Raw genomic sequence first — 23,279 nt, 5'->3', positions numbered from 1 at the left:
CTGAGGAGGGCTGTGCCACAACTGAATGAGTTAAGTCCTCCAGCACAAGGTCACTGGGCCCAAAAGTAACCTAGACACAACTCCCAGATGGGCGATGTCACCCTTAGGGGAATAAGGATGTCTAGGGTCAGGGGCAATGCCAGGGAGAGATGCCTGCCTTCCTTAGTGGCTGGCCCAGCACTGGGGCCCAAGGCTGCTTCTCCCAATTTCTGCTCCCACAAAGTAGGCTCTACCCAGCAGGAGCTAGTACTGCCAGGGCTGGGGGCTGGGAATGGAGCTGAGTTCTGAGGTCCAGACCTAGGGCCCTGCTCTATGCCACTCTGTGCTCTGCTGCCAGAGATGCCAAGGGACTCCAGAGGACCCCCCCCACCTCTGCCTCTTCCCTTGGCAATTTGTGGAATGATCTGGGAAGAATGCTTGTAGACTGGCCCACCCACCTACATGGGAGAGGGAGGCCCACAGAGCTGGTGTTCCCACTCCGCCTTCTCTGTGCCTCAGTTTCCTCTTTGAGTACCCAACTCACAGGCTTCTCAGGAGATGCAGGTAATGAAATGCATAAAGGGTTGCTTCTTTTCCAGATAAGAGGCTGGCCAAAGCAGCTTTCAGGCTCAGGTGGGCCAGGAATGGGGCTGGGTGAAGGCTGTGGCCTGGCCTTGGGGCTGATCTTGACTTCTCTTTACCTACCTCATCTACTTGGGAGAGATCTCTGGGCAGCCCAAACTCTAGATCTGTTTTTTAAAATACTTTGATTGCTGTTTTGTGTTTCTGTCACCTACATTTTCCACTCCACCCCTCCCAGAAAGCCACTCCTTATTAGGATTTTTAAAAGCAGGGAAAGAATTTCAGATCGATGATTAAAATAAAAAATCTAGTACTGAATGCACTGTTCCACACCCATGGGCCCCCACCTCTGTTAAGAAGCAGGGGAGTATGATTAAGGAAATTTATGGTTCGGATTCACACCTACAATAAGACACACGTGAGAAGAAGCAGCTGGATTTTTTGTGATTTACAGAAAAGGCAAATGCACAGACAGTCTAGAGCAACAGTAGCAATAATTCATATATCCTAACACTAATACAGACATAAGAGGAAATAGAAAAACATCCCCAATCCAGGGAGGCACCAACTCCGGAATTTTCTCAGCTGGGGAATCCCGGGATAGAGCTTTCAGGGTCTGGATTGGGAGCAAGGGGTCCTAGGCAGCGCGTCCTCTCCATGGGTCAAATTTCAAAGTTCTGCTCAGAACAGACACCCAATAAACCCTTCCAAACAAAGAAGGCTGACTGCCAACAAAGAGGCTAATTGCCAACTATCCTGTACGTTGCCCATCGAGAAGGTAGCCAAACCTCGCGATGGAGTACATATGTGATGTTCGTCCTTGGAGAACTGGCTAGATTCTCAAGGCAGCAGATGTTCCATGTTTGTGTGGGATTTATCATGTCTTCAAGATCTGAGTTCACCTGGGGGACACAACAGTCCACGTGCAAGGCCTGCACTGAAATATGGAAGAACTTCTAAGTCCATTTACCATTCAAGGGGTCTGTGGCGTTTTTCATCTCTTCTGTGGGGCCAGGCTCCTCCACTTTGGAGCTGGGCTGCGCTGGTGGTTCTTGTCCACTGACATAGAAGTACCTCTCGGCTTCTCATGCTTACCTCCACCTCCATTGGCCACTGTGCTTTATCCTGGGGGGAATAGGGAGCCACAGCTCCTTCAGAGGGATGGGGACCATAAAACAAAAGGCATCCAAAGGCTCTAAGATCCAGTCCCAGGGAAGTCAAACAAGACGAGTCCAAGTTTAGGAGACCCCAAACCCAATCACCTCGGGGGGAGAGGTGGGCCTCTTCCTCTTCTTTCAGTTTAGCCCCCACCAGAGGAGGCTCAGCGCTCCAGGAGGTACAACCCAGACCAACCGATTCTGTGGTAGTGGATCTTCAGGCCAGGCTTGGCTCTGGCAACAGCTGCCAGCTCAGCCTTGGCCGCCTCGCTCAGGACTGACCTGAACAACCTGTGGAGATTCAGAGTCAGCCTCAGAGGGGAAGTCTAGAGGCCACAGACTCTCCCTCCGGGCCTCCGATGAATAACCAAGTCCCCGGACTTTGGGTGCCCCCAGTCCCACCCGTTGTGCCCCTGGTACTTGCTTCCCAAAGGCCCTGTCCCCCTTCCCCCCCCCCAAACTCCAGCAGGTTGCCCTGGCCCCACCCACCTGAGATTCTGTAGCCGGCAGCTGCGCTGCCTCAGGCCCCAGCAAAGCCACTTGGTGCCTTCCTCCCCCAGGGAGCTGTCACTGAGGTCCAGACGCCTCAGGCTGGGGCAGTTGCACAGTGCTGAGGCCAGGGCCTCACAGCCCAGCCAGGTGAGCCCACACATCTGGATCCTGCAGGGGCAAGGGGAGAGGCTACTGGGGGCAGAGCTGGAAGGTCAGGCAGAGAGGGAGGGAGGGATGGAGCTAGGGGGAAAGATGGGTGAATGGATGGGGACCCAGGAAAAGGGAGAAGCTTAAGGGGTGGGGGTTATGAGAGAGGAGCTTGGGGCAAGGTGGAGAGAGAGGGAATGTCCAACCTCTGGACAGAGCAGAATGGGAGAGCGCCTCCTGTCCTGGAGGATGTTACTGGGGACCCAGAGAGGACCTGTCTAAGGGTATGAAACAAGTCTGAAGCATCCTTAGACTCCTTCCCAAACCCCAGGTCTCTGCTAAACGCCACAACCATAGCACCTTCCCATCCCAGTGCCAGGAGAACAGACTCCTGCACTCCCACCCCCTCCTGGGTCATCAGGTTCCTTTTCTTGGTGAAGCTATCTGACCCTAAGTGGAGTGGGGGCTGGGGCAGTAACTGGAGTGCCAGGTTGGGAGACAGAAACACCTGACTTCACATGCCTTCCCAGCTAGGAGACACCCAGGAACCTACCGTGCCTCTCGGCCTCCCCTCTCTGAAAGACTGGGATAATAAAAGCACCTCTCTCCCTACTAGTCATGTGGGGTGGAGGGAAAGTGGTGTATGTGTATGTAGTTGGCTGGTTGCTGTCCTTTGTTCTCGAAGAAGACCAAAATGGCATCACCATGATAAAGTGAGATTTCAGTGTGTCCGCCTGTGGCTGATCAGACCAATGCGAGCTTGGAATGTTCTACCAAAGGTTGGGCACAGAGAGTCCATGTGAATATTTGGGGTGGTTACTCCAAATTTGCGCATCCTGTATTTACTTTGTGCTGTCTCAATTCCGCTTTGCTCATAGAGCCCAGCACCCTTTCTGATGTGGGCACGCCATGCTGAGCCGTCCTGTGCTAGTGCCTCCCATGTCACACAGTCAAATCCAAAGTTCTTGAGAAAGACCTCGAGGGTGTCCTTGTATCGTTTCCTCTGGCCACCATGTGATCGCCTGCCCCATGCGAGTTCTCTATAAAATAGTCTGTTTGGCAAGTGTACATTCTGCATTTGAACAGTGTGGCCAGCTCATCGAAGTTACGCTCTCTGAAGCAGAGTTTGAATGCTTGGCAGTTCATCTCAAGCAAGGACTTCAGTGTCTGGTACCTCATCCTGCCAGGTGATCCTCAAAATCTCAGAAGACAATTCAAATGGAAGTGATTCATTTTCCTGGCATAGTGCTGGTAGACTGTCCATGTTTCACAGGCATACAACAATGAGGTCAACACAACAGCTCTGTAGACCTTCAGTTTGGTAGTCAGTCTAATACCTCTTCTCTCCCAAACTTTTCTTCAGAGGCTCCCAAACACTGAGCTAGCTCCGGCAATGCTGCATCAACCTCATTGTCAACGTGTACATCCCTGGAAAGTACACTGCCAAGGTAAGTGAACTTATCCACAGCATTCCAAACTTCTCCATTTGTTGTACATGATAGTTCCACATATGGATGGTGTGGTGGTGGCTGATGGATCACCTGTGTTTTCTTAGTGTTAATTATCAGGCCAAAATTAGCACAGGCAGCAGAGAATTGATCCAAACTTTGTTGCCTCTCAGCTTCAGAGGCTGCGTTGAGTGTACAATCCTCTGCAAACAGAAAATCATGCACCAGCACTCCCTCCACTTTGGTCTTGGCCTGTAACCTTTTCAAATGGAAGAACTTACCATCAGTACAGCAGTTGACCTTGATGCCGTGTTCATCCTCATTGAAAGCATTTGTCCACATGACTGAAAACATGCTAAAACGCATGGGAGCAAGCACACAGCCCTGTTTCACTCCATTGGTGACTGGGAAGGCACGAGAGCTTTGTCCACTAACCAGAACCCAGGCAAACATGCCATCATATAATTGACATACAATACTGATGAACTTCTCTGGGCAACCAAATTTTGACATAATTTTCCATAAGCCCTCATGACTAACTGTGTCAAAGGCCTTGGTCAGATCTACAAACGTTGTGCCCAGACCTCTGTTCTGCTCCTGGCATTTCTCCTGGAGTTGTTGGGCAGCAAACACCATATCCACTGTGTATGTCATGGGTGAGTGGGGAAGGCAGGGAAACTTCAGGTAACATCTCACAGGGGATAAATGGCCCAGACATCGAATTGTAAAGGTGACAGTTTTTAGAAGTAACATCGGCTCTTCCCAGGGCCCATCCTATGGAAGGTCTCCACAAATACTTAGCAAATGAGAGTCCTAACCCCTCCCACCCAAAAAGCACATAAAATGATCAAATTATTCCCTCACACTAGCAAATGCGATATGAGACATGCCTGGAGGCAGCAAGGATGCTAATTAAGCTTGAAACAGGAAGAACTACTGTTCAAATTTAGAACTGAATGATGTCCAATAAGACATCTTCAGCTCACTGTGTCCAAAACAGAACTCCTCTCTCCCCCAACCCTGCCTCCTCCTATTTTCCCTATTATTGTGGAGGGTACCCCCTTCATCCCAATGCCTCAGGCTCCCAACTTAGGAGTCCTCTTGAACTCTTCACTCCCACCCCCCAGATCCAATATATTACCAGTGACTGTCCATGTCACCTATCCACCATCTCTGTTCCATTTCTCCTCTGCAGCATCTCTCTAATAGACCCCTTTCTCCCCCCTGACACTGCAGGCCTTCATCAGCAATATCCGCAGCTGCTGGGGGGAGGAGGAAAGTCTGTGCCTCAGGTGTCTCCCCCTTCCAATCCATCCTCTAGTCACCAAAGTGATTTTCCTAAAACGCAGGTCTGATCATGTCATACCCACTGCCCCACCCCTCAGTAAACTCCAGTGGCTTCCTATGGGGGCAGGATCCAATATAAAATACTCTGCTTGACATTCATCAGTCTTCAAACCGACCCCTCTTCTCCCTTTCCAGGCTTCTTACACCTTATTCTCCTGGGCGTGCTCTTCTCCCTTGTACAGAGCACTCCATATCCCCACTGGCTGCCTCCATCACTGTAATGCTCCCCTTCCCCATCACCACCTCTTGGTTTCACAGATTTCCTGCTAGATTCAGCTAAAATCATATCTAAGTGTATATCCTATGTACCTTGTTATTTACAGTCTCCCCCACTGGACCATGAGATCTGGAGGGGTGGGGCAGGGACTATGGTTTGTTTGTGGGCTTTCTGCCTTTCTTTGTATCCCAGCATTCAGTGCCTGACACACAGTAAGCCCCTGATAAAGAGGGAACTCACTGAAATAGGGTGATATGGGATGGTAGGGGTGCCCCATGGTGTTCCCATACCACATGAAGGCATGACACACTAGATCAAATCCCCTGAAATACCAATCTTCAGCCAAAAGATTGGGGTAATAGGAGGAGTCTGTAGGAGAAGCACAAAATACAAAATAAACCATTCACTTTTGCACACAAACTGTCCTGAAGGGGCCTGAGAAATGAAGAAATTAGGAGATACAAAGAGAGACAGAAAGATAGATAGAGGGAGAGAGAGAGACAAAGGGAGAGAGAGAGAGACAGGGAGAGAGAGAGGGAGAGAGAAAGAGGGAGAGAGAGAGGGAGAGAGAGAGGGAGAGAGGGGGAGAGAGAGAGGGAGAGAGAGAGAGGGAGAGGGAGAGAGGGGGGAGAGAGAGAGAGAGACAGGGAGAGAGAGAGGGAGAGAGAGAGGGAGAGAGAGAGGGAGAGAGGGGGGGAGAGAGAGAGGGAGAGAGAGAGAGAGAGAGAGGGAGAGAGGGGGGGGAGAGAGAGAGAGAGGGAGAGAGGGGGGGGAGAGAGAGAGGGAGAGAGGGAGAGAGAGAGGGAGAGAGAGGGGGAGAGAGAGAGAGGGAGAGAGGGGGGAGAGAGAGAGAGAGAGAGAATAAGGAAAGACAGATCGAGAGACAAAGATACAAAGACAGAGGAGAGAGAGGAGAGTGGAGGGAGGGATGTAGACTAGGGTGATTTTGCTTAGCACTAAATCCATGATCACCACAGGTGAACAGAACTGAATACGGCATGTCTACCTGTCCTATAAAGTCCTGAAGGTTCAGGGATGGCATGGAGATCTACAATCCCAGCCAGAAGCAGCTCCTCTACTTCATAGTATCAGAAAATCTTTGGCACAACCAGGGAAAAGCAAAATTCTGAACACGCACCATGGAAAGACACATGGATTCAGGGATGAAGGTGATTACTTCAAATCCCGAGTCTCCCCTAAACAAGCCACATCAAAGATCAAACTGGCTGGTGTATGTCCAGTGATTCACTGGCATCCTGATATCTAAACTAAACAGGAAAAGCGCATTGGAAGTAATTCCTTCCTCTACCACCTCAGTCTAGGCTGCCACTCTAGAACTGTAACATGGATTGTAATAGATTTAGAAAGTTTCCCCACAAAAGGGACAATGAAGCCCAGAGGATATGACCCTCTGGTGTCTCTGGAAAGGTGAACTCTTCCTCATCAATAACAAGCAAGAGCACTGAAGACACAACATGGGCAGATGATTCACAGATCCCAATTAAAAAGGAGATATCCCTTCATGGGGCCACAGAAAGGAAGAGTAAGGTCAGTGTCTGATACTCAGGTGTTCTTGAGTCTAGCACTCTGTCCACCAAGTGCCTGTGATGGGTCCAGAGGGAGGCAGCTGGGAGAGAGGGACTTCAAGTCCTTGTCAGATGAGCATTAGAGGAAGAAATTGGGCACATTCAGCCTGGGGAGGAGGGACTGTCCCTGGGGATGGAGGTCACTTACTTAAGCTCCTGCACTTTACAGTTGGGGTGTCTCAGGCCCCGACACAGCTCCTGAATCCCCAGGTCTTCCAAGTCATTGCCACTGAGGAGGAGGAACTCAATGGTGTTGGGAGCACTTAGGACAGATGAGATGCTGGGGCTGCAGGCAGGGGTGAGGCGGCAGTTCATCAGGCTGGGGGAGAGGGGCACACAAGTGCTGGGGGGACCATTGTGCTCCGGAAGATGCCCCCTCCCCCGCCCCATCCTTTCTATGCATTGAGTGATGATCTCAGGATCATTCGGCCACTGGAGGACTGGCAGCCGTCAGAGTGGGGAGCAGGCAGGGTGTCAAGCAGTCTGTGGAGTTGTCCTCTACTCCCACTCCAAGGCACCACGCAAGAGGCTGCTTCTGCTCCCAGTCCTGGGGTTGCTGGCAAACCAGCCTAGGTCCCCTCCAAATCCCCCCACTCCCATGGACAATCACAACCCCTTCCTCTTCTACCCCACCATGAGCCCCACAGGACTCCAGACCCTCCCTCCCTTCCCCAGGTGTCCAAAGCTGCCACTTCTGGGGGTGGTACAAGGAAAAGGGGGAGGGGGCTTATCTTACTCAAATGTCCTCAATGTGCAGTGAGGTGCCCGGAGGCCTTGGCACAGCCACTGCAAGCCTGTATCTCCCAGTGCATTGTTCCTCAGGTGCAGCCAGAGCAGCTTGGTTCCCAGGCTGATGACCGAGGCCAGGTCAAGGCAGCATCGGCTGGTGAGGCTGCATTTTCCCAACCTGCACAGGAAACTGCCAGCAGTCCTTGGGAGCTCCTGCCAGGGCCCTACCCCCCTCCTAGATCAGAGGCCAAGGCAGAAAAATTTTCTCATAGCCCTTCCCTGCCTTGCTAGGCACCCAGCAGGGCTGGGATGGGGAAATCACTCCATTGAGCTGAAGGTAATAGAGAGAGAGAGAGACAGTGTGGAATGGTGGTTAGGGCCCCAGGCTCTTAGTTAGGAAGCCCAAGTCCCATCTCTGACTCCCACTAGCTGGAGGACCCCATACAGTAACTCCTGGTCTCCAAAGTCCTCAGGTGCAAAGCAGGTGGAGAGAGCGTGTTCCTTGGGGATAACCCTTCATCAGAGGAATCACCAATCTACCTGACAAAGAAGCCAGCCCATCCAAGATCCCCTAAGAAAGGAAATCCTCCATCTGTTGCAGCCTCTATGTGCCCAGGTCCATCACCTCAGACCTGGAGGGAGCTACAGTGGTTCCTGCTCCCTGCAGAAGCTCCCCAGCCCAGGAGTTAGGAGAAGGACCTTCCAGCGTGGGCTGGGATACTCCTAGGGATGAGAAACTCATGCTCACCATGCCACTTGCCAACATGCTTCTATGCCAGGTCAAACCCCCTGGGCAAGAGAATGAGTTCTGCAGACTAACCTGAGTGTCTGCAGTTGGCAGCTGGCCTGTCGCAGACCCCGACACAGCAGCCCCACTCCTCGGTCTCCCAAGGTATTAAAGCTCAGGTCTAGCCACTGCAGGGTCTGGCTAGTGCCCAGAACAGAGCCAAGGCTCTCACAGGACTCCTCACTGAGGTGGCATTTCTTCAGACTAGGAGACAGACACACAAACATTAGCAGCAGCAGCCACAGTTAAATGGGATTCTAAATGCACATGTTGTCTCATTTGGGCCTCACAACAATCCTACAAGTGAGTGCTAGCATTACCTAGATCCATTTTACAGATGAGAAAACTGAGACCAAAAAGATAAGTAAAGGGATTTGTCTAGGGTTATACAACTGGGAATTGTCTAAGGTAGGATTTGAACTCAGCTTTCTCCCCACTCTCAGATGAGTGAGTTGCCCATTGAGCCACCTGGCTGCTTCTTGACAGCTCCTCTTCAGGCTCAGGAAGCCAGCAAAAGTCCACTCTTGAGTGTCTCTGGTCCCTACTAGGCTGAAGGCCAGAAGCCCTAGAGTCCAGGAGTGTCTCAGATTGTGAGTGTGACTCCAATGTCATTTCAGGTTGCTAGTGATTTCTGCAGAGCAAGAGACACGGTCTTAAGAATTCCCGAATAGAAGAAAGCTTTCTTACCATTGGAAGCCTGAATGTGTCCTGGGTCAAGATCCTGCTGGGAGGTAGAGCCAGAAGAGATAGCGCCAGAGGAGCAAACACAAGAGATTTGAGTCCCAAAGCTGAGACTCACTGTATGACTCATTTGCACTAGTCCCTTCTTCCTCATCTATAAAATAAAGTTAATAGCACCTGCATGGGAAATGCCCAAAAGGAGGGTCTTCTCCCTTGAGAGCAGGTACTGCTGGAGAACAGTGTAATGGTGAGGGAATTTGAAGATCTTCCCTGCCCCTTAATAAGCCCATGTGACCTGCTTTGAGCTCTGGTCCAGCCCAAAGCTTGAGTCATGTGAAGCACGTGGTGGGAGGAGCTTAGAGTGGAGCTGAGAGAGAGTGAGGCAAACCTGAGAGAGAGAGAAGGCCGAGCTGAGCAGAGCAGCTAGCATGAGTGGGAGAGGGAGTGATTTTGCCTAAGGGAGCTCAGTTATGGGGAGACTTGGGGATGGCTGTGCTCCCTGCATTGATAACATGTATAGATTTCTTTGTTGCTATGATGGATTTGGCTTTCTGGTGCTTGCATCTTTGAGGAAGAGTTTATATTTTGCAAGTTTACCCTGGAAATTCACATGCATATTCATAGCAGCTGCTGTGGTATTGCATTGGCAATACATTTGGTGATGAAGATGGCACTGCAAAATATAAAGCCTCTAGTTGGAGATGGGAAGGAAATGGGTTTCCTGGGATGGGAGGATTTACCTTGTTCCTCCCTGGAGAGAGAATGAGCTAAAAGCACAGTATTTTGTGAAAACTGGGAACCAAGTTACATAAGGGAGAACCCAGAGATTTAGAAAGATGTTTGCAAGGAATACCAATAGAACCAGGAAAAGAAATGGCGGGGATGTGTAGAAGAGGATGAGTATTGTTAACAAGTTATTGTATCATATGTAAGAGCAGAGACAAATTGCTGGAGGAAAAGGTTTGGCTGAAAAAGGAATTAGCTGATTTGCACGGGAAGCTTTCTATGCTACAGCATCTGAACTTTCCTTTAGAAGAGCCAGCTAGAAAGTATCAGGTGGTAGAAGAAAAGGCAGCTGTAAGTTTAGCTCAGAAAAAAAAAAAAAGAGAAAACTTAACAAAAGGAAAGGGAATGCAACCCTTGCATCTGTGGGGCCTGATTGAGGCCCAGACACTTGGTTGGAAAATGAAACAAATCTAGATAAGGAGACTTCTAGGAATGTGGATGCATGTACAATACCATAAAGGAAGCAGAAGAACCAGGGGGGGGCCACATAGTGCCTAAGGAAGTAAGTGAGGATTCTACTCACCAGGAGGTCGCAGATATTTCAAGTCAATTCACTCAAAACATAAGAGAATCATTAGAATCTTGGATGGTGAGAATCAGTGATGAAGGGCATAAAAGAGTATGGATAGATAAATATAACATACACTGTTTGAAATTCATAGATATTAGTCAGAATCCTTTTGTACAACAAGCTTTTAGGGATTACCATATTCAAGGAGGTAACCATGGAACTAATCTGTTAGCTTTAGCTGTGGGCAGATGGAGTAAGCATCCCTCTAACTCTGTGTGACCTAGAGGAAATAGATCATGGTATTCACTTAGAGACTATATGAGAAAGTTAAAGAAAGAGGTAATGAAAATCACAATAATGACTGGAGATGTAGATGCATATCACAGAACTCCCTTAACAGTTTCTCATAGAAATATAATAGTGAAGCCTGCTCCTCCTGTTTATCAACGTATGATTCTAGCTCTACTAATTGGGAAAATAGATCACCCTCTTTCAGAGGTGCTAGACAAGACTGCACAGTTAATTGACTTGGAGGAATGGGGAAAAGATAAATTTCCTCAAGAGCAAATAACCAGTGGATTCAAACTCAGAACAAACTAACAAGGAGAGAAATGCTTACTGCTTTATTAAGAGCAGGGCTAGATTTTGGAAGAATAGATGGTATTTCAACTAACGAACCATATAAGATGTATCAAGGAAGGGGACTTAAGATTAGATGGAATAGGGAAATAAGAACTGCTCCTACAGATCCTCCTGAAACATCGTTTCCAAGTTTGTCACACCTTCAGGGAGAATAGGAAATTGGTCAAGCCCAACTCAGATTAAACAAGTATACAGATGGGATTACAGACCCCATATCAGTTTGACCATACGTTGGAAAAATGGAGCAACCACTATAACTGTTGGTTATTCAGGAGAAGATGATCATCAGGTTGTACCCTTGACTCATATATTTTACCATGAATAGGGCTATGATAGAGGATTCATGGACTCCAGAAGCACAACTTACATCATATTTATCCTGCTTCTGGTTATTGTCTCCTTATTCTTTTTGGTCTTTGTTTAACTTGTTTGCTAGATTTGTCTCCTGCAGGCTTACTGCCCTCACTTGTAGAGGACTGACTGCTTAAGCTGGATGTCACCTTCTGTCCAAGATGACAATATGTCACCCCTGGACTTGGCATCGACCAACCTCCAGATACTGGCTAAAGAACTGACCCTTCAAGTAGGACCTCACAAGGTAGGGACAGCTCTACTTCCAATCTCAGCAGGAAGTAGTTACAGGAGAAGAGAACTTACCTTACCTTACCCTTACCCCAAAGGATTTTGGGTCCCATTCATCTGATGGAAGAATGATGGGGTGCTTGTGCTCAAGCCCCCACCCTAAAATATTATTTTATGTGTTTATTTTGTGTTATCCCTGCTATATTGTTGTGAAGTTATGTCAATACCAGTTACCCCTAAACTACCATTGATCTATTAATGGACACAGAAGATCTTGAAGCTGAATAAAATGGTAAGAGAATTTGAAGGTTTTCCCTGCTCCTTAATAGGCCCATGTGACCTGTTTTGAGCTCTGTCTCAGCCCAAAACTTGAGTCACATGAAGCCTATGATGGGAGGAGCTTGGGGTAGAACAGGAAGGGTGCAGCTGAGAGTGAAGCAGACCTGAGAGAGAAAGCAGGCAGAGCTGAGCAGAGCAGCTAGTATGAGTGAGAGAGGGAGGGATTTTGCCTAAAGGAGCCAGTTTGCGGGGTGGCCTGACAGAAGGAAGACTTGGGGATGGCCATGCTCTCTGCATTGATAATATGTATAGATTTCTTTGTTACTATCATGAATTTGGCTTTCTGGTATTTGCAGCTTTGATTTTGGTCTTGGAAATATGCATGCATATCCATAGAGGCTGCTTTGGGTATCTCACTGGTGCTGCAAACAGGCCTCCTTAGGGTATGCTCAGAAGCCATCTTGGGGTCATTTGCATAACACAGTTGAGTAAATGAAACAGAAAAAATGCCCCTCATGCCTCTCCACCATCCAGACATCTCCAACTGAATGTCCAGTAGATATCTTAAACTCAACATGCCCAAAGCCAGATTATTCCCCTTTTCCCACCTTTCCTACTACTCTGGAGGGCAACACCATCCTCCCAGTCCTTTAGACTCCCTACCTAGTAACCCTGGTCTCACTCTCTCACTCCCAGATCTAATAAGGTGCCAAGGCCTGTTGATTTTATCTCTGGTCCATTTCACATCTGCACCATCTCTGGTCACTTTCACCTCTGCCGCATCTCTTGTCAATTTCTCCTCTGCACCATCTCTGCCCCATTTCTCCTCTGCACCAGTTCTGGTCCATGTTGCATCTGCACCATCTCTGGTCACTTTCACCTCTGCCGCATCTCTTGTCGATTTCTCCTCTGCATCATCTCTGCCCCATTTCTCCTCTGCACCATCTCTGCTCCATTTCTCCTCTGCTCCATCTTGGCCCCATTTCTCCTCTGCACCAGCTCTGGTCCATGTTGCATCTGCACCATCTCTGGTCACTTTCACCTCTGCCGCATCTCTTGTCGATTTCTCCTCTGCATCATCTCTGCCCCATTTCTCCTCTGCACCATCTCTGCTCCATTTCTCCTCTGCTCCATCTTGGCCCCATTTCTCCTCTGCACCAGCTCTGGTCCATGTTGCATCTGCACCATCTCTGCCCCATTTCTCCTCTGCTCCAGCTCTGGTCCATGTTGCATCTGCAGCATCTCTTCCATATGCCCCCTTCTCTTCTCTGATGCTGCCCCAAACCTGGTACAGACCCTCATCACCTCACAGCTGGACTATTACAATAGCTTCTGGGGGGAGGGGTCTGCCTGCCTCAAGTCTCTCCCTACTATAGTCCATATTCTACTCAGCCTCTAAAGATATTTTCCTAAAGAGTGGGTCTGACCATGTCACTTCCCTACTCAGTAAACACCAGTGGCTCCCTATCACTTCCAGGATCAAATTCAAAATCTTTAATCAATCAGTAAGTATTTATTTAGCACCTACTATGTTCTTAGTTTGTATAGGCAGGAGCAGTGAACCCTAGGTTCTCCAGCTGTCAATTGATCAACCATTTACTAAGTACCTACTATGGAGCTTCTGAGTTCATTTTTATTCCCAGAGAAGAGGACTCAGGGTACAAGACAAAAGATGAGTCCCAGAAGCCAGGAGGTGTCCTGTGCTCCTTCTGTGATGCAGGAGAGAAGAGGCAGAGGAAGCAGAAAGCCAGCAAAAGACAAAATAAAAGAGGCAGGGTGTTGTGTAGCCCAGCGGATGATGTGAGGCTCTTACCACAGAGTCTGAAGTCTGCAGCTGGGACGTTCCAGCACCCTAAAGAGCAATGCTGCTCCCTGGTCTTCCAGGGGGTTGTAACTCAGATCCAGCTTTGTCAGGGTTTGACTCATGCTAAGGGCGCAGGAGAGGCTCCCAGCAAAATCTGAAGTGAGCCAGCAGTTCAGCAACCTACAAGAATGCCACATGGGCAGGCTTTGCCCACACACACCTCCCCTGACCCAGGCAAGAGTCCACCAAAGATCGGAGGAGACGCTGAGGGATTTGCTTCCTCCCTTTGACCCTAGACACTGGCTCACTGGGTGTACTTGGGAAGCCCTGGGAGAAAAGGTCTCTTTCCTAGTCCTATGATGTCCTCCCCAGCTGCCCCTTAGCCCCAAAAGAAAGAACCCCAGAATGTCATAACACCAAAAAGGAAGGCCCTTTACCAAGGACACAGGGTGGTTAATGGTCACATAAGGCTAAAAACCAAGTCCCTTGGCAAATGCCGCATGTCAGAGCTGAAAACTGCTCAGATATCATTAAGGCCAAAGTAACTTTTTCAGATGAGAAAACTGAGAGCCAGAGAGTGGAACCAAAATGTCCAGGGTTACACAAGGCCAAGCCTCAACACCCCTCCCCTTCTGCCACATTGCTGAGAAGGGAAGGAAGCTAGTCAGGACTTACTTCAGCGACTGCAGTGGGCAGCCAGGCTGCTTGAGGTCTTCACACAGCCACCTCATTCCGGAATCCCCCAGGGCGTCCTCTCCTAGGCCCAGTTCACAAAGACTTCTTTGCACCCAGAGCCCAGAGGAGAAGTCTTTGCACACATCCTTTAGGGAACAGGTGCCAGCTTCTTGATTGGCAAGACCCTGCTCTTGGAGGCCCAGGCCTGTGGCTCCGGAGCCCAGACCATCCAGCTTGATCTTCAGGATGCTCTGGAAGCCATGGAGGCAGAAGGCCACCACCAGGCCATCCATCCTGGTGCACACTCTCACCTTCACTTCCCTGAAACAGGCCATGGCACTCCGGACAAACTCAGGTTCTTGGGTCTCAAACAAGCAGTACAACAGCTCCAGGGTCTTCGTCTGCCTGGGACGCTGGGCTGCCTGCGCCCGGATCCATTTTAGCAGGATGCGCTGGCTCCTCTGGGGGACTGGGCCCCCCACCATCTTCTCCAGGGTGCCAGTTCTCTCCCGGCTGGAGAGCCCAAACAGGAAGCGGATGGTCAGGGGAAGGTCAGCCTCCAGACTGGAGCCAACCTTCAGCAGTTTTCTCAGGCGAGAACTACAGAAGGGCCACCTAGGCTGCTTCAGCACCAGGAACAGGGCAGCGAAGAACTCCTGGAAAGTAGAGTGGAAGAAGCTATAGATGGCCTCACACTTGGCCTCATCCTGAAACTGGTCCATGTGCAGGAAGGTGGAGACGGTGGCCATGTCTAGCCCGTGGCGTACCAGGTCCTGCTCCCGGAACCAAAGCCTCTGCTCCTGCTGGCCAGTGGCTGCCAAGGAACACAGGCCCCAGAGGTTAGCGGGCTGGCTCCTGGGTGGGTCATGGCGATCTGGATGCAGGAGACTGGAGAGGAAAGCTGTGTAGACGGCTGTGGTGGTGCGCCCAGTCTGGGCCAGGGCTTCACCCCTCTCCATCTGCTGCCGCAGCCCAGTGCACACTGTCCAGCACACCAGCGGCACAAAGCACAGGGCGAAGAGGACCTCATTGGCCTGTACAGTGGCCCAGGCTCTCCCAGCCTGCCCTGGGTCCGGGAAGTACCTGTAGAAATAGGCCTTTCTCTCCAAAGCTCTGAAGCCCAGGACCCTGGCCACCCGGGGCTGCTCTAACAACTGCTGCAGCTTCTCCAGCGCCATGGGTCGCGTGGTGATGAGCAGGGAAGACTCAGGGAGCAGTCTTTTCCCCAACAGGTTCCTCAGATGGACATCCACCCGTTGCTTCTCCTCCCTTGGAACCCAGGCCCCATTCTCCTGGCCCCCAGCGCCCCAGAGGAGTTCATCGAAGCCATCAAGGACAAAGAGAAGGCGTTCAGGCTGAGCCAGCATGCTGGACACAGGGGCGGCCCCTGAAGCTGGGCCAGTGCCCTCAAGCCAGCTCAAGAGTAGCTCAGCCACAGTCCTCTGGGCTGCCACATCCACAGTCCGGCAGTTGACGTAGAAAGCATAGTCGAACTGTCCAGGGTAGAAAGTTCCCAATGCCCAGTCCAGCAGCACCTTCCGGGCCAGAGTGGTCTTGCCAATACCCGCTATTCCCAGTAGCACTACGGTGGTCGGGGCACTGCCTCCTTCCCCTTTGTCAGCATCGAAGAGAGCCTGGAGCTCAATGGGCTTTCCACGCTCCTCCCTGAGATGCCCATGCAACCCCCCAGAGGCCAGCAGTTCCCGCTCTCTGCTTCCAGGGCTGGCGTGGCCGCTCACCAGGAGCAGTCTCGTGTAGTGGTGGCTCAGGTAGACCCATTCACCCAGGCGTGCATTTCTCTCCACCAGGACCTGGAATTTCTTTCGCACCTGGTCCCGGTACTTCTCCTTGTAACCTGGTTCAGAGGTAAGAAGAATGAGTCATGTCCTGATTAATTAGGATCCTGAATTCATTCACCATCCACTAAGTTAAGGGAACTCCAACAGTTTAGATGACCTAGATATCAAAACCAAATGAATCAAATAAGGAAGAAACTATCTTTCAGAATTATGGGTAGATGTGGAAGCATATTTAAAACCTCTTCCTTTCAAAATACTAGAAATAATAAGAAATAATATTTTCCTGGTCCAAAAAAGCCCATTCCAAAATCCTTAGAGTATCTCCTCGAAAAAGAAAGGTGTGTGATGGGTAGAGGACAAAAAGGCCTGTCTCAGGGATATGTGTTCAAGGTGGTGCCCAACCTTTTCCAACCAAGAATCAGCCTCATCTTGTCCCCATCTCTGCCTCGCCACTCACTAGGAGTGAGTGGTGCTAGGGCCTGCTCTTCTCCATGGAAGAAGCCCCTTGGCTTACTTCTGAAGGGGATTTAGGGGAAGGCTCTAGGATGGGGTGGGAAAGCAGACTGGCTACCGAACTACTCTTCCAAGTTCGCCTAAGTTGTATTTTTATACATTGTGCTCTGTTTCTTGTTCAAAATTCCAATAAAAGCTTCCATAGATTGTCTTGGGGTAGCTGCCTGCGTGAGGTTGCAGAGACAATGCAAGTGTAGACACTCCTCTCTTCAAGCTAGACACGGCTTGGATGCAATTTAATGTCAAATTAAATTGTTTCTGGCAGACTGGTGCCTGAATTGCCATGTATATTATCAATATTAATATTTTTTTCTTTGAGGGGAGTTCATAATCCTGGCTTCCTTTAAGTCCCAAATAAAATCCCATCCTTTACTGGAGGCATTCCCCAACTCCTCTCGGTTAATTACTCCCTATTTAGCCTGTAAATAACTTGCATGTGGTCTCTAACCCTAACCTTAAATGCCCCTTGAAGGCAGGAATTATCTTCTGCCTCTTTTTGTAGCCCCAGTGCTTAGCACACTGTCTGGCACATAGTAGGTGCTGTTGACCTAGAAGTTTGGGTGAAGAAGCAAACAGGTTAGGCAAGATGTGAATCCACATTATTTATTCCCTTAAAGCTGGCAGATACATGATCATGGAACCAGAAGGAACCTTCTGACTGTCTGATACAAGAAAGACCAGTCTATTTTACGTCTGCTTTAGGACAGTGCCACCTCAGCATGTCTGTCACTTAAATTTATGATCCCCATGTATGATCAACCATATTACAAGAAAGGAATTTTCTTAATTGAATAGGTTATAAATACAATAAGATAAGAGAGTTGGCAAAGTGTCAGTTGAAATTATGACCCAGGATAACTGTGTTTTCTTTACCATTAACATGCCATAACACAGTATATAGCCACAAAATTTTAAAATACCAGAAAAGTCCCATTATTCAAGAAAGTGTGTCAGGTTAAGAGTCTCCTCAAGAATGCTAAGTCAGCCCCATCTGGCCTTGTTGACCTAGGAAGAGGTATTCTGTGACAAAGAAGCTGTTAGGTCCAGGCTCTTCTGGTTGGTTAATTCAGACTCTGGCCTTTATGAAGGTCCAGAAATGATATTAAATGATTACCAGTGCTTACTAAATATGTATTGATTGATTTACCAAGTAAGGGATAACAAAATAATAAGAGATAACAAAAGACAAAATGGACAATTTTGCACAAACAAAACCAATGCAAAGAAGATTAGAAGAGAAAAAACTGACTGGGAAAAAACTTTTGCAGCAAGTTTGTCTGATAAAGTTCTCATTTCCAAGACAGCTACGGAAGTGACTCCAGTTTATAAGAATGAGAGACATTCCTGCATTGATAAATGGCTATCAACGTGATCCAAGCTACCTGTAACCATGCTGGGGCAGGGGGTACTCCAAATTGTTTCTGTCTCCTACTTAAGAGACTGGCAACACTGACACCCCCTTCCCCCCCAAAAAAAGGCAGATTGGAGGAGGGGCAAAGCAAGAAAACAGGCACTGAAGCTGTGATCCAGTCATTAATTCAGTCCAATACACACTAGTTAAGCATTTACTATGTGCCAGGAACTCGGGATTCCATGAAAGGTAAAGTACAATATCTGCCCTTAGGGAGCCCACAACTTTTATTAAAGTAATATAAAATGATAATCATTTCTGACCACTTCAACCCCAATAAAGATCAAAGCTTGAACTAATCAGCCAGACAGCCGGTGGCCTGTGTACAGACAGCTGCCCCGTGTAAATCAGGCCTCTTCTTGTCTCTTCAAAGGAAGCTGGTGTCATTCTTTGTGGGGCTCATCAGGGCTTGACATGGATGGAACCTACCCTTTCTTTTTCATCATGTAAGCAGCTAGATGTGGAAGCAGACAGAAGTCAGGAAGACCCAAGTTCAAATCCAGCCTCAGACACTTACTAGCTGGGCCCATCAGTGAACCTGTCTGCCTCAGTTTCCTCATCTGTAAAATAGGGGTGGTGGTGGAGGTAAAATGAGCTAATACTTGTAAAATGCTTTGCAAACCTTAAGGTGCTATGGGAATAGTTTATTATATATACACGCTAGGCAGCTACTCTGTCCCACAACCCTGACTTGTCCTGCAGGACTGGATCCCCAAAGGGTAGCAGCTACCTGTGTTCTGAACTTTCTAAGGCCCCTGAGGAGCTGAGAGGGAGCTTTTCTATGGCTATAGCTTAGGAGCCCCTATTGGTGTGCTCCCCCTACCACAACATTAACCAATCAACCCCATGCAAGATTTGGTGAAATTGTAGGAGGTGATCCAACAATCTGTGACCTGCTCTCCCACCAGGATATGCAGAGGTCTGGGGGACTGACCAGGGACACATGACCTGGAGCTTGGTGGAGACTCCAAAAGTGCCCTCGAGGTCTGTTGCCAGGAAGTCCCCATCCCCCAGTATCCAGACACAGATAGTGCCACTGATCACTGTTGTCAGGGCAGCCTGGGGCCTCCCACAAATGCAGATGTGCTTGGCCAAGGACTTCTGCACACTCCACTCCTGGACCGGTGCCCCTACCTCTCCATCCCTGGTCCACCATGGGCAGGATCATGCCATGGGTCACTCCCACCATCGGCTCCTTTACTATCCTTATTGGACACTTGTGCTAACTGGGTCCACTACAGACTTCTGGGACACCCCCTCCACTGGGTCCTTTCTGTTGTCCAGCAATCCTTCCACACCTCCCTATCCAGTAGTTCTCCCACTCCCAAGCCATTTCCAATGTCTCCACGCTTCCTCAGCACTCTTTGAGGGAGCGTCCTTCAAAGCTAGCTGAGTGATGGCTCAGGCTCCCAAACCCTCGTCTTCTCTCTCTAGAGACCTCCCCAGCTCCTAGGGACTGCTGAATACCCATCTCTGCGCTGATACCCACAGATCCAAGCCTAACCTCTCTCACCAAATGCTGTTTGGCCATCCTGAACCAGACATCCCGGAGGAATCTCAGAATTCATGACTTTCCCCCAAGTGCATGAATCTTCCCCCGTTCCCCATTTCCCTTGAGGGTACCACCATGCTTACAGTAACTGAGGCTCAAGTCCTCAACTCCTCACTGCCACTGACCCCATGCACCCCATCTGCTGTTGCCTTATCATATCTATGTTCATAACCTCTCCTCCCCTCTGACGTGACCCCTTTCCTCCCCTCCCACCTGCACTACTCCAACCACTGTCTGCTAATCCCAGGTCTCCCCTTCCTGTCCATCCTCTAGCCAGCCACTAAAGTGATTTTTCTCAGATGCAGGTCTGAGCAAGTCACCCCCTCCTCAATAACCTCCCTATCATCCAGGATCTAGTACTAAATGTTCTGCTTGACCTTCAAAGTGCTTGATCACCTGCCCCCTCCTCCATTTCCAGTCTTCTCACACTCAGTCCCCAGTGTAGACTCTAGGATACAGTGCACCCACCTCTCTCTGTTTGGACCTAAGCTTTCACCAGATGGACAGGCTTGGGCCAGAAAGCGGTGTGATCAGGTGGGAGGGGCCAAGCTAAGGAGGAGCTGAGTCCTAGGGGTCTGTACTGGGCCCAGACAAGAAAGCCCAATGAGTCTCTGTACCAGGTCACAGGTGATGCTGATATCTGGGCACGATCCCAAGTCTTCCAACATCTCTAAACAGACAGCCACCCCTGCCCCCATCCTAAGCCTTCTTGAGCCTTCCAGTGCTTGGACCAACCTGACTCTCCTTCTGACCCTGTAGACACGTCCTCTCCAGCTGGTTGTGCATGGAGACCCTGGGCCTCAGCAGCACCTGGAGAGAGGATACAGGGAGCTGATTCCAGCATTGGCCACCCCTCCCCCCAGGCCTCAATAGACCTCCATGGCTATGGGATGACATGTATGGTGTCAGACACTAAGCTGGGTTTTTATAAAGGTTATTCTCTCATCTGACCCTCATAACAGCTCTGAGAGGCAAGGGCTGTCATTATTTCCATTTTACAGATGAGGAAACTGAGGCAAGTAGAGGTGAAGAGCCTTGCCCAGGGTTACAGAGCTAGTAAGCATCTGAGGCAGGATCTGAATTCAGGACTTCCTGACTCAGGCCTTTGGCTCTGTCCAGTGGGACACCCAGCTGGTGGAGATGGTGACCTTGGAGAAGTCCCCTCCACTTCCCAGTCTTTGATGGCCTCCCTGGTTCTGCTTCCTCCCTCCCAAGGGCATCCCACACCCCAACTCTGCTCAAGCAGCCACCTCTCTCTCCCCAACTGCAGTAGGTCCACAAGCTCCTGGTCGAATTTTCTCCTCCTTTCAAATGGGGTGGGCTGAAAGCCATGCCCTCCCCCATAACTGAGCCCCAACAGTGCACAGAATCCTGCTGGGCTGCCCTGGGGGAGGGGCCCATTCTTCCCCAGCCCATGGAAGCATGGGGAGATCCAGCCCGCTGAGGACCCTGGGAAAGGCCTGCCTGCTCCGGCTCCCCCCTCATTGCTGTGCCCCTCGGATCCACTTCCTACTGTAACAGTGCCCTGTCTGGGGATGCTAGCTGCTGCAAGAGCAAGGCAGGGAGTCTGCAAGGGGAACCCTAGACAGTGGGAGGGGCAACCCAGTCCAGGGAACCTGGGACTCCCAAAGGAGCCAGACTTTGCCCAGAGGCCCCCAAGGCAGCGCAGGCCCCTCCTTGACTCAGGGGCCAAGCAGAACCAGTCCCGAGGGCTTCCTCTGGCCCTCCCTGGGACCGTTTGTTCCAATCTGGAAGCTTCTCTCATCATGGATGACCCACCCCACAGGCCTGCCCCTCTGGCTCCTTGGGATAGGGGACATTCTCCCCCTCCCCTGGCACAGGGGTTCTGACCCCTTCACTAGTGTGACCCCTTCCTCCTGGGAGCACTCCAGCCCTCAATGCTCCTTCTCCCCTGGAGCACTCCAGCCCCTTAAGGTCCCCTCCTCCCCAGGAGCATTCCAGCCCAGCCCCACTCCCTCCTCCCAGGGAGTACTCCCAGAACAGAAGGCAATCGTCCAGCAGACCAAGGCCAGAGGAGGTCCTCTCTCTTCCTCATTTCAGGAAGCTCTGTCCTGCCTCTGACTCCTGGGGAGTGGGCAGACTCCCTCCCTTTGATCCCTCCCCCCAAGATCTTGAAGAGAATTGCCTTCCCAACCCAGGCTTGTAGGGGAGGGGGTGAGTGATTGAACCCTTTATATTTTTTATATTCTTCCTGTTAAATGTCCCAGCATCCCCCTGTCTGCCCCCCCAAACCAGGGCTTTCTCCCTAGTCAGTCCTTGAGGAGCCAAGGGGTGAATGAACCCAGCAGGTAAAAGGGGGAGGGCAGGAGACCCGGACCTTACCCAAGGGTAGTGCCTCCTTCCTCCCTTGCTCCCACAGCTGCCTCAGGCCCATCTTCTCCCAGGCCTGAAGGGACACTTGCCAGGCACCTCTGTCTCCATAGTGAGTGACCAGGAGCACAGCCAGGTCTGGGCAGTCTGCTTTCTCTATCTGGCCCCGAGGGATCTGGGCCCACCAAGAGTCCTGGGGGTGCCCTGCTCTCAAAACCAGCTTGAACCTCTTGAGCTCCTCAGTAGTCAGCTCTTCCAGGTACCTGGCCAGTCTGTACACACTGCTCTCCATCATCTGGGGCCTCAGGGGGCTGCCTGGACCCAGGTCAGAGGGAGGGCACAGGGTGCAGGGCATAGGACTCCCTCCGCCTTTCTTCCCACCTTTCTTAGGGAAGGAGGCCAAAGAACAGAAAAAGGAGGAGGAGAAGGATGGGGAGAACAGGAGAGGAAGGAGTCCCCCAGGTGACTGGTCCTAGCCCACTCCTCGAGGAGCCCCTTCTCTGTCCCAGGGGGAGCCCCTGGGACTGGTCCTGGCTCTGCCCACACCCCAGTCTCTGGTTCTCCCTTCTCCGACAAATGAGGGGGTCAGCCTAGAGGATGACTCCTTTCTTCCCATCATCACACTCCCTGTTCCCAACCTCCACCGCTGTGGCTTCCCCTGTGGGCTGGCTAGAGGGAGGTCAGGGGTCCTGGTTCCTCTTAAGGGTTTCTGTTCCTCCTGAGTTGAGGACCAGCCCGGAAACGAGGGAGCAGCCTAACTGAGCCAGAGCTTTTCATCATCACTGGAGGGAAGGGAAGGGGGCCCTGAACCTTCTCTTCCAAATTCCCCTGTGACTGTCCCCTAACCTCCTGATTCTGTCCTTGTCCCCCACCCCCAAGGGCTCAGATTCAGGCTTGTAGCCGGTGTAAATACTAGTGAGAATACTCCTCCATGTTCATCCAGTGTGAACATATTGACTATTTGTGCCAACTCCGTTCTGATCAGCCAACAATCTGGACTCCAGCACAATGGTGCCAACCAGGTGTGAACAAGCCCCAAATACCTCACCCTGGTCAACTAGTGCTAATTAAGCACCAACCATGTACCAGGCAGTTAGGTGGAGCACCATGGGCCCTGAGCCCAAGACCTGAGTTCAAATGCCCCCTGCCCAAGGGGGGCACCCTAAGGAACGGAGCAGGACTTCCAGGAGCTGGCTGTGACCCCTCTGCCTCATGGAGTCTCAGCCAGAGTCCACTTTCTCC

The 23,279-nt window shown here is 50.5% G+C and overlaps 1 protein-coding gene across 3 annotated transcripts; it reads right to left on the bottom strand.

The window, feature by feature from the left end:
• Positions 1 to 983: 983 nt before the first annotated feature.
• LOC140508065 (NACHT, LRR and PYD domains-containing protein 3-like) lies at positions 984 to 23,279 on the bottom strand. 3 transcript variants are annotated; one of them, XM_072615788.1, is made up of 8 exons: positions 22,050 to 23,279; positions 14,432 to 16,286; positions 13,766 to 13,936; positions 8,505 to 8,675; positions 7,692 to 7,862; positions 7,104 to 7,274; positions 2,208 to 2,378; positions 984 to 2,009 (listed from the first exon to the last, which is right to left on the bottom strand). In XM_072615788.1, the coding sequence occupies exons 1-8, from the start codon at positions 22,390 to 22,392 to the stop codon at positions 1,883 to 1,885; spliced, it is 3,180 nt and encodes a 1,059-aa protein (XP_072471889.1). In that variant the 5' UTR covers positions 22,393 to 23,279; the 3' UTR covers positions 984 to 1,882. The 3 variants fall into 3 exon arrangements, with proteins under 3 accessions (XP_072471889.1, XP_072471891.1, XP_072471890.1); XM_072615790.1 differs by lacking the exon at positions 22,050 to 23,279 and adding an exon at positions 20,442 to 21,433; XM_072615789.1 differs by lacking the exon at positions 13,766 to 13,936.

This window comes from Notamacropus eugenii, chromosome 5 (genome assembly GCF_028372415.1).
Source record: "Notamacropus eugenii isolate mMacEug1 chromosome 5, mMacEug1.pri_v2, whole genome shotgun sequence".
In the NCBI taxonomy this organism is placed as follows: domain Eukaryota; kingdom Metazoa; phylum Chordata; class Mammalia; order Diprotodontia; family Macropodidae; genus Notamacropus; species Notamacropus eugenii.
The sequence above is the reverse complement of the archived record's forward strand: the minus strand, read 5'-3'. Positions and strand labels throughout refer to the sequence as shown.

Excerpts from the sequence above, each read along its gene's own strand:
- LOC140508065 (XM_072615788.1), bottom strand. The coding sequence starts at position 22,392 with ATGCCCTGCACCCTGTGCCCTCCCTCTGACCTGGGTCCAGGCAGCCCC. Across the intron at positions 7,863-8,504 it reads TGCCAACTGCAGACACTCAG|GTTGGGAAAATGCAGCCTCA; the intron begins GTTAGTCTGCAG and ends TTTCCTGTGCAG. Across the intron at positions 7,275-7,691 it reads TGCACATTGAGGACATTTGA|CCTGATGAACTGCCGCCTCA; the intron begins GTAAGATAAGCC and ends CCTCTCCCCCAG.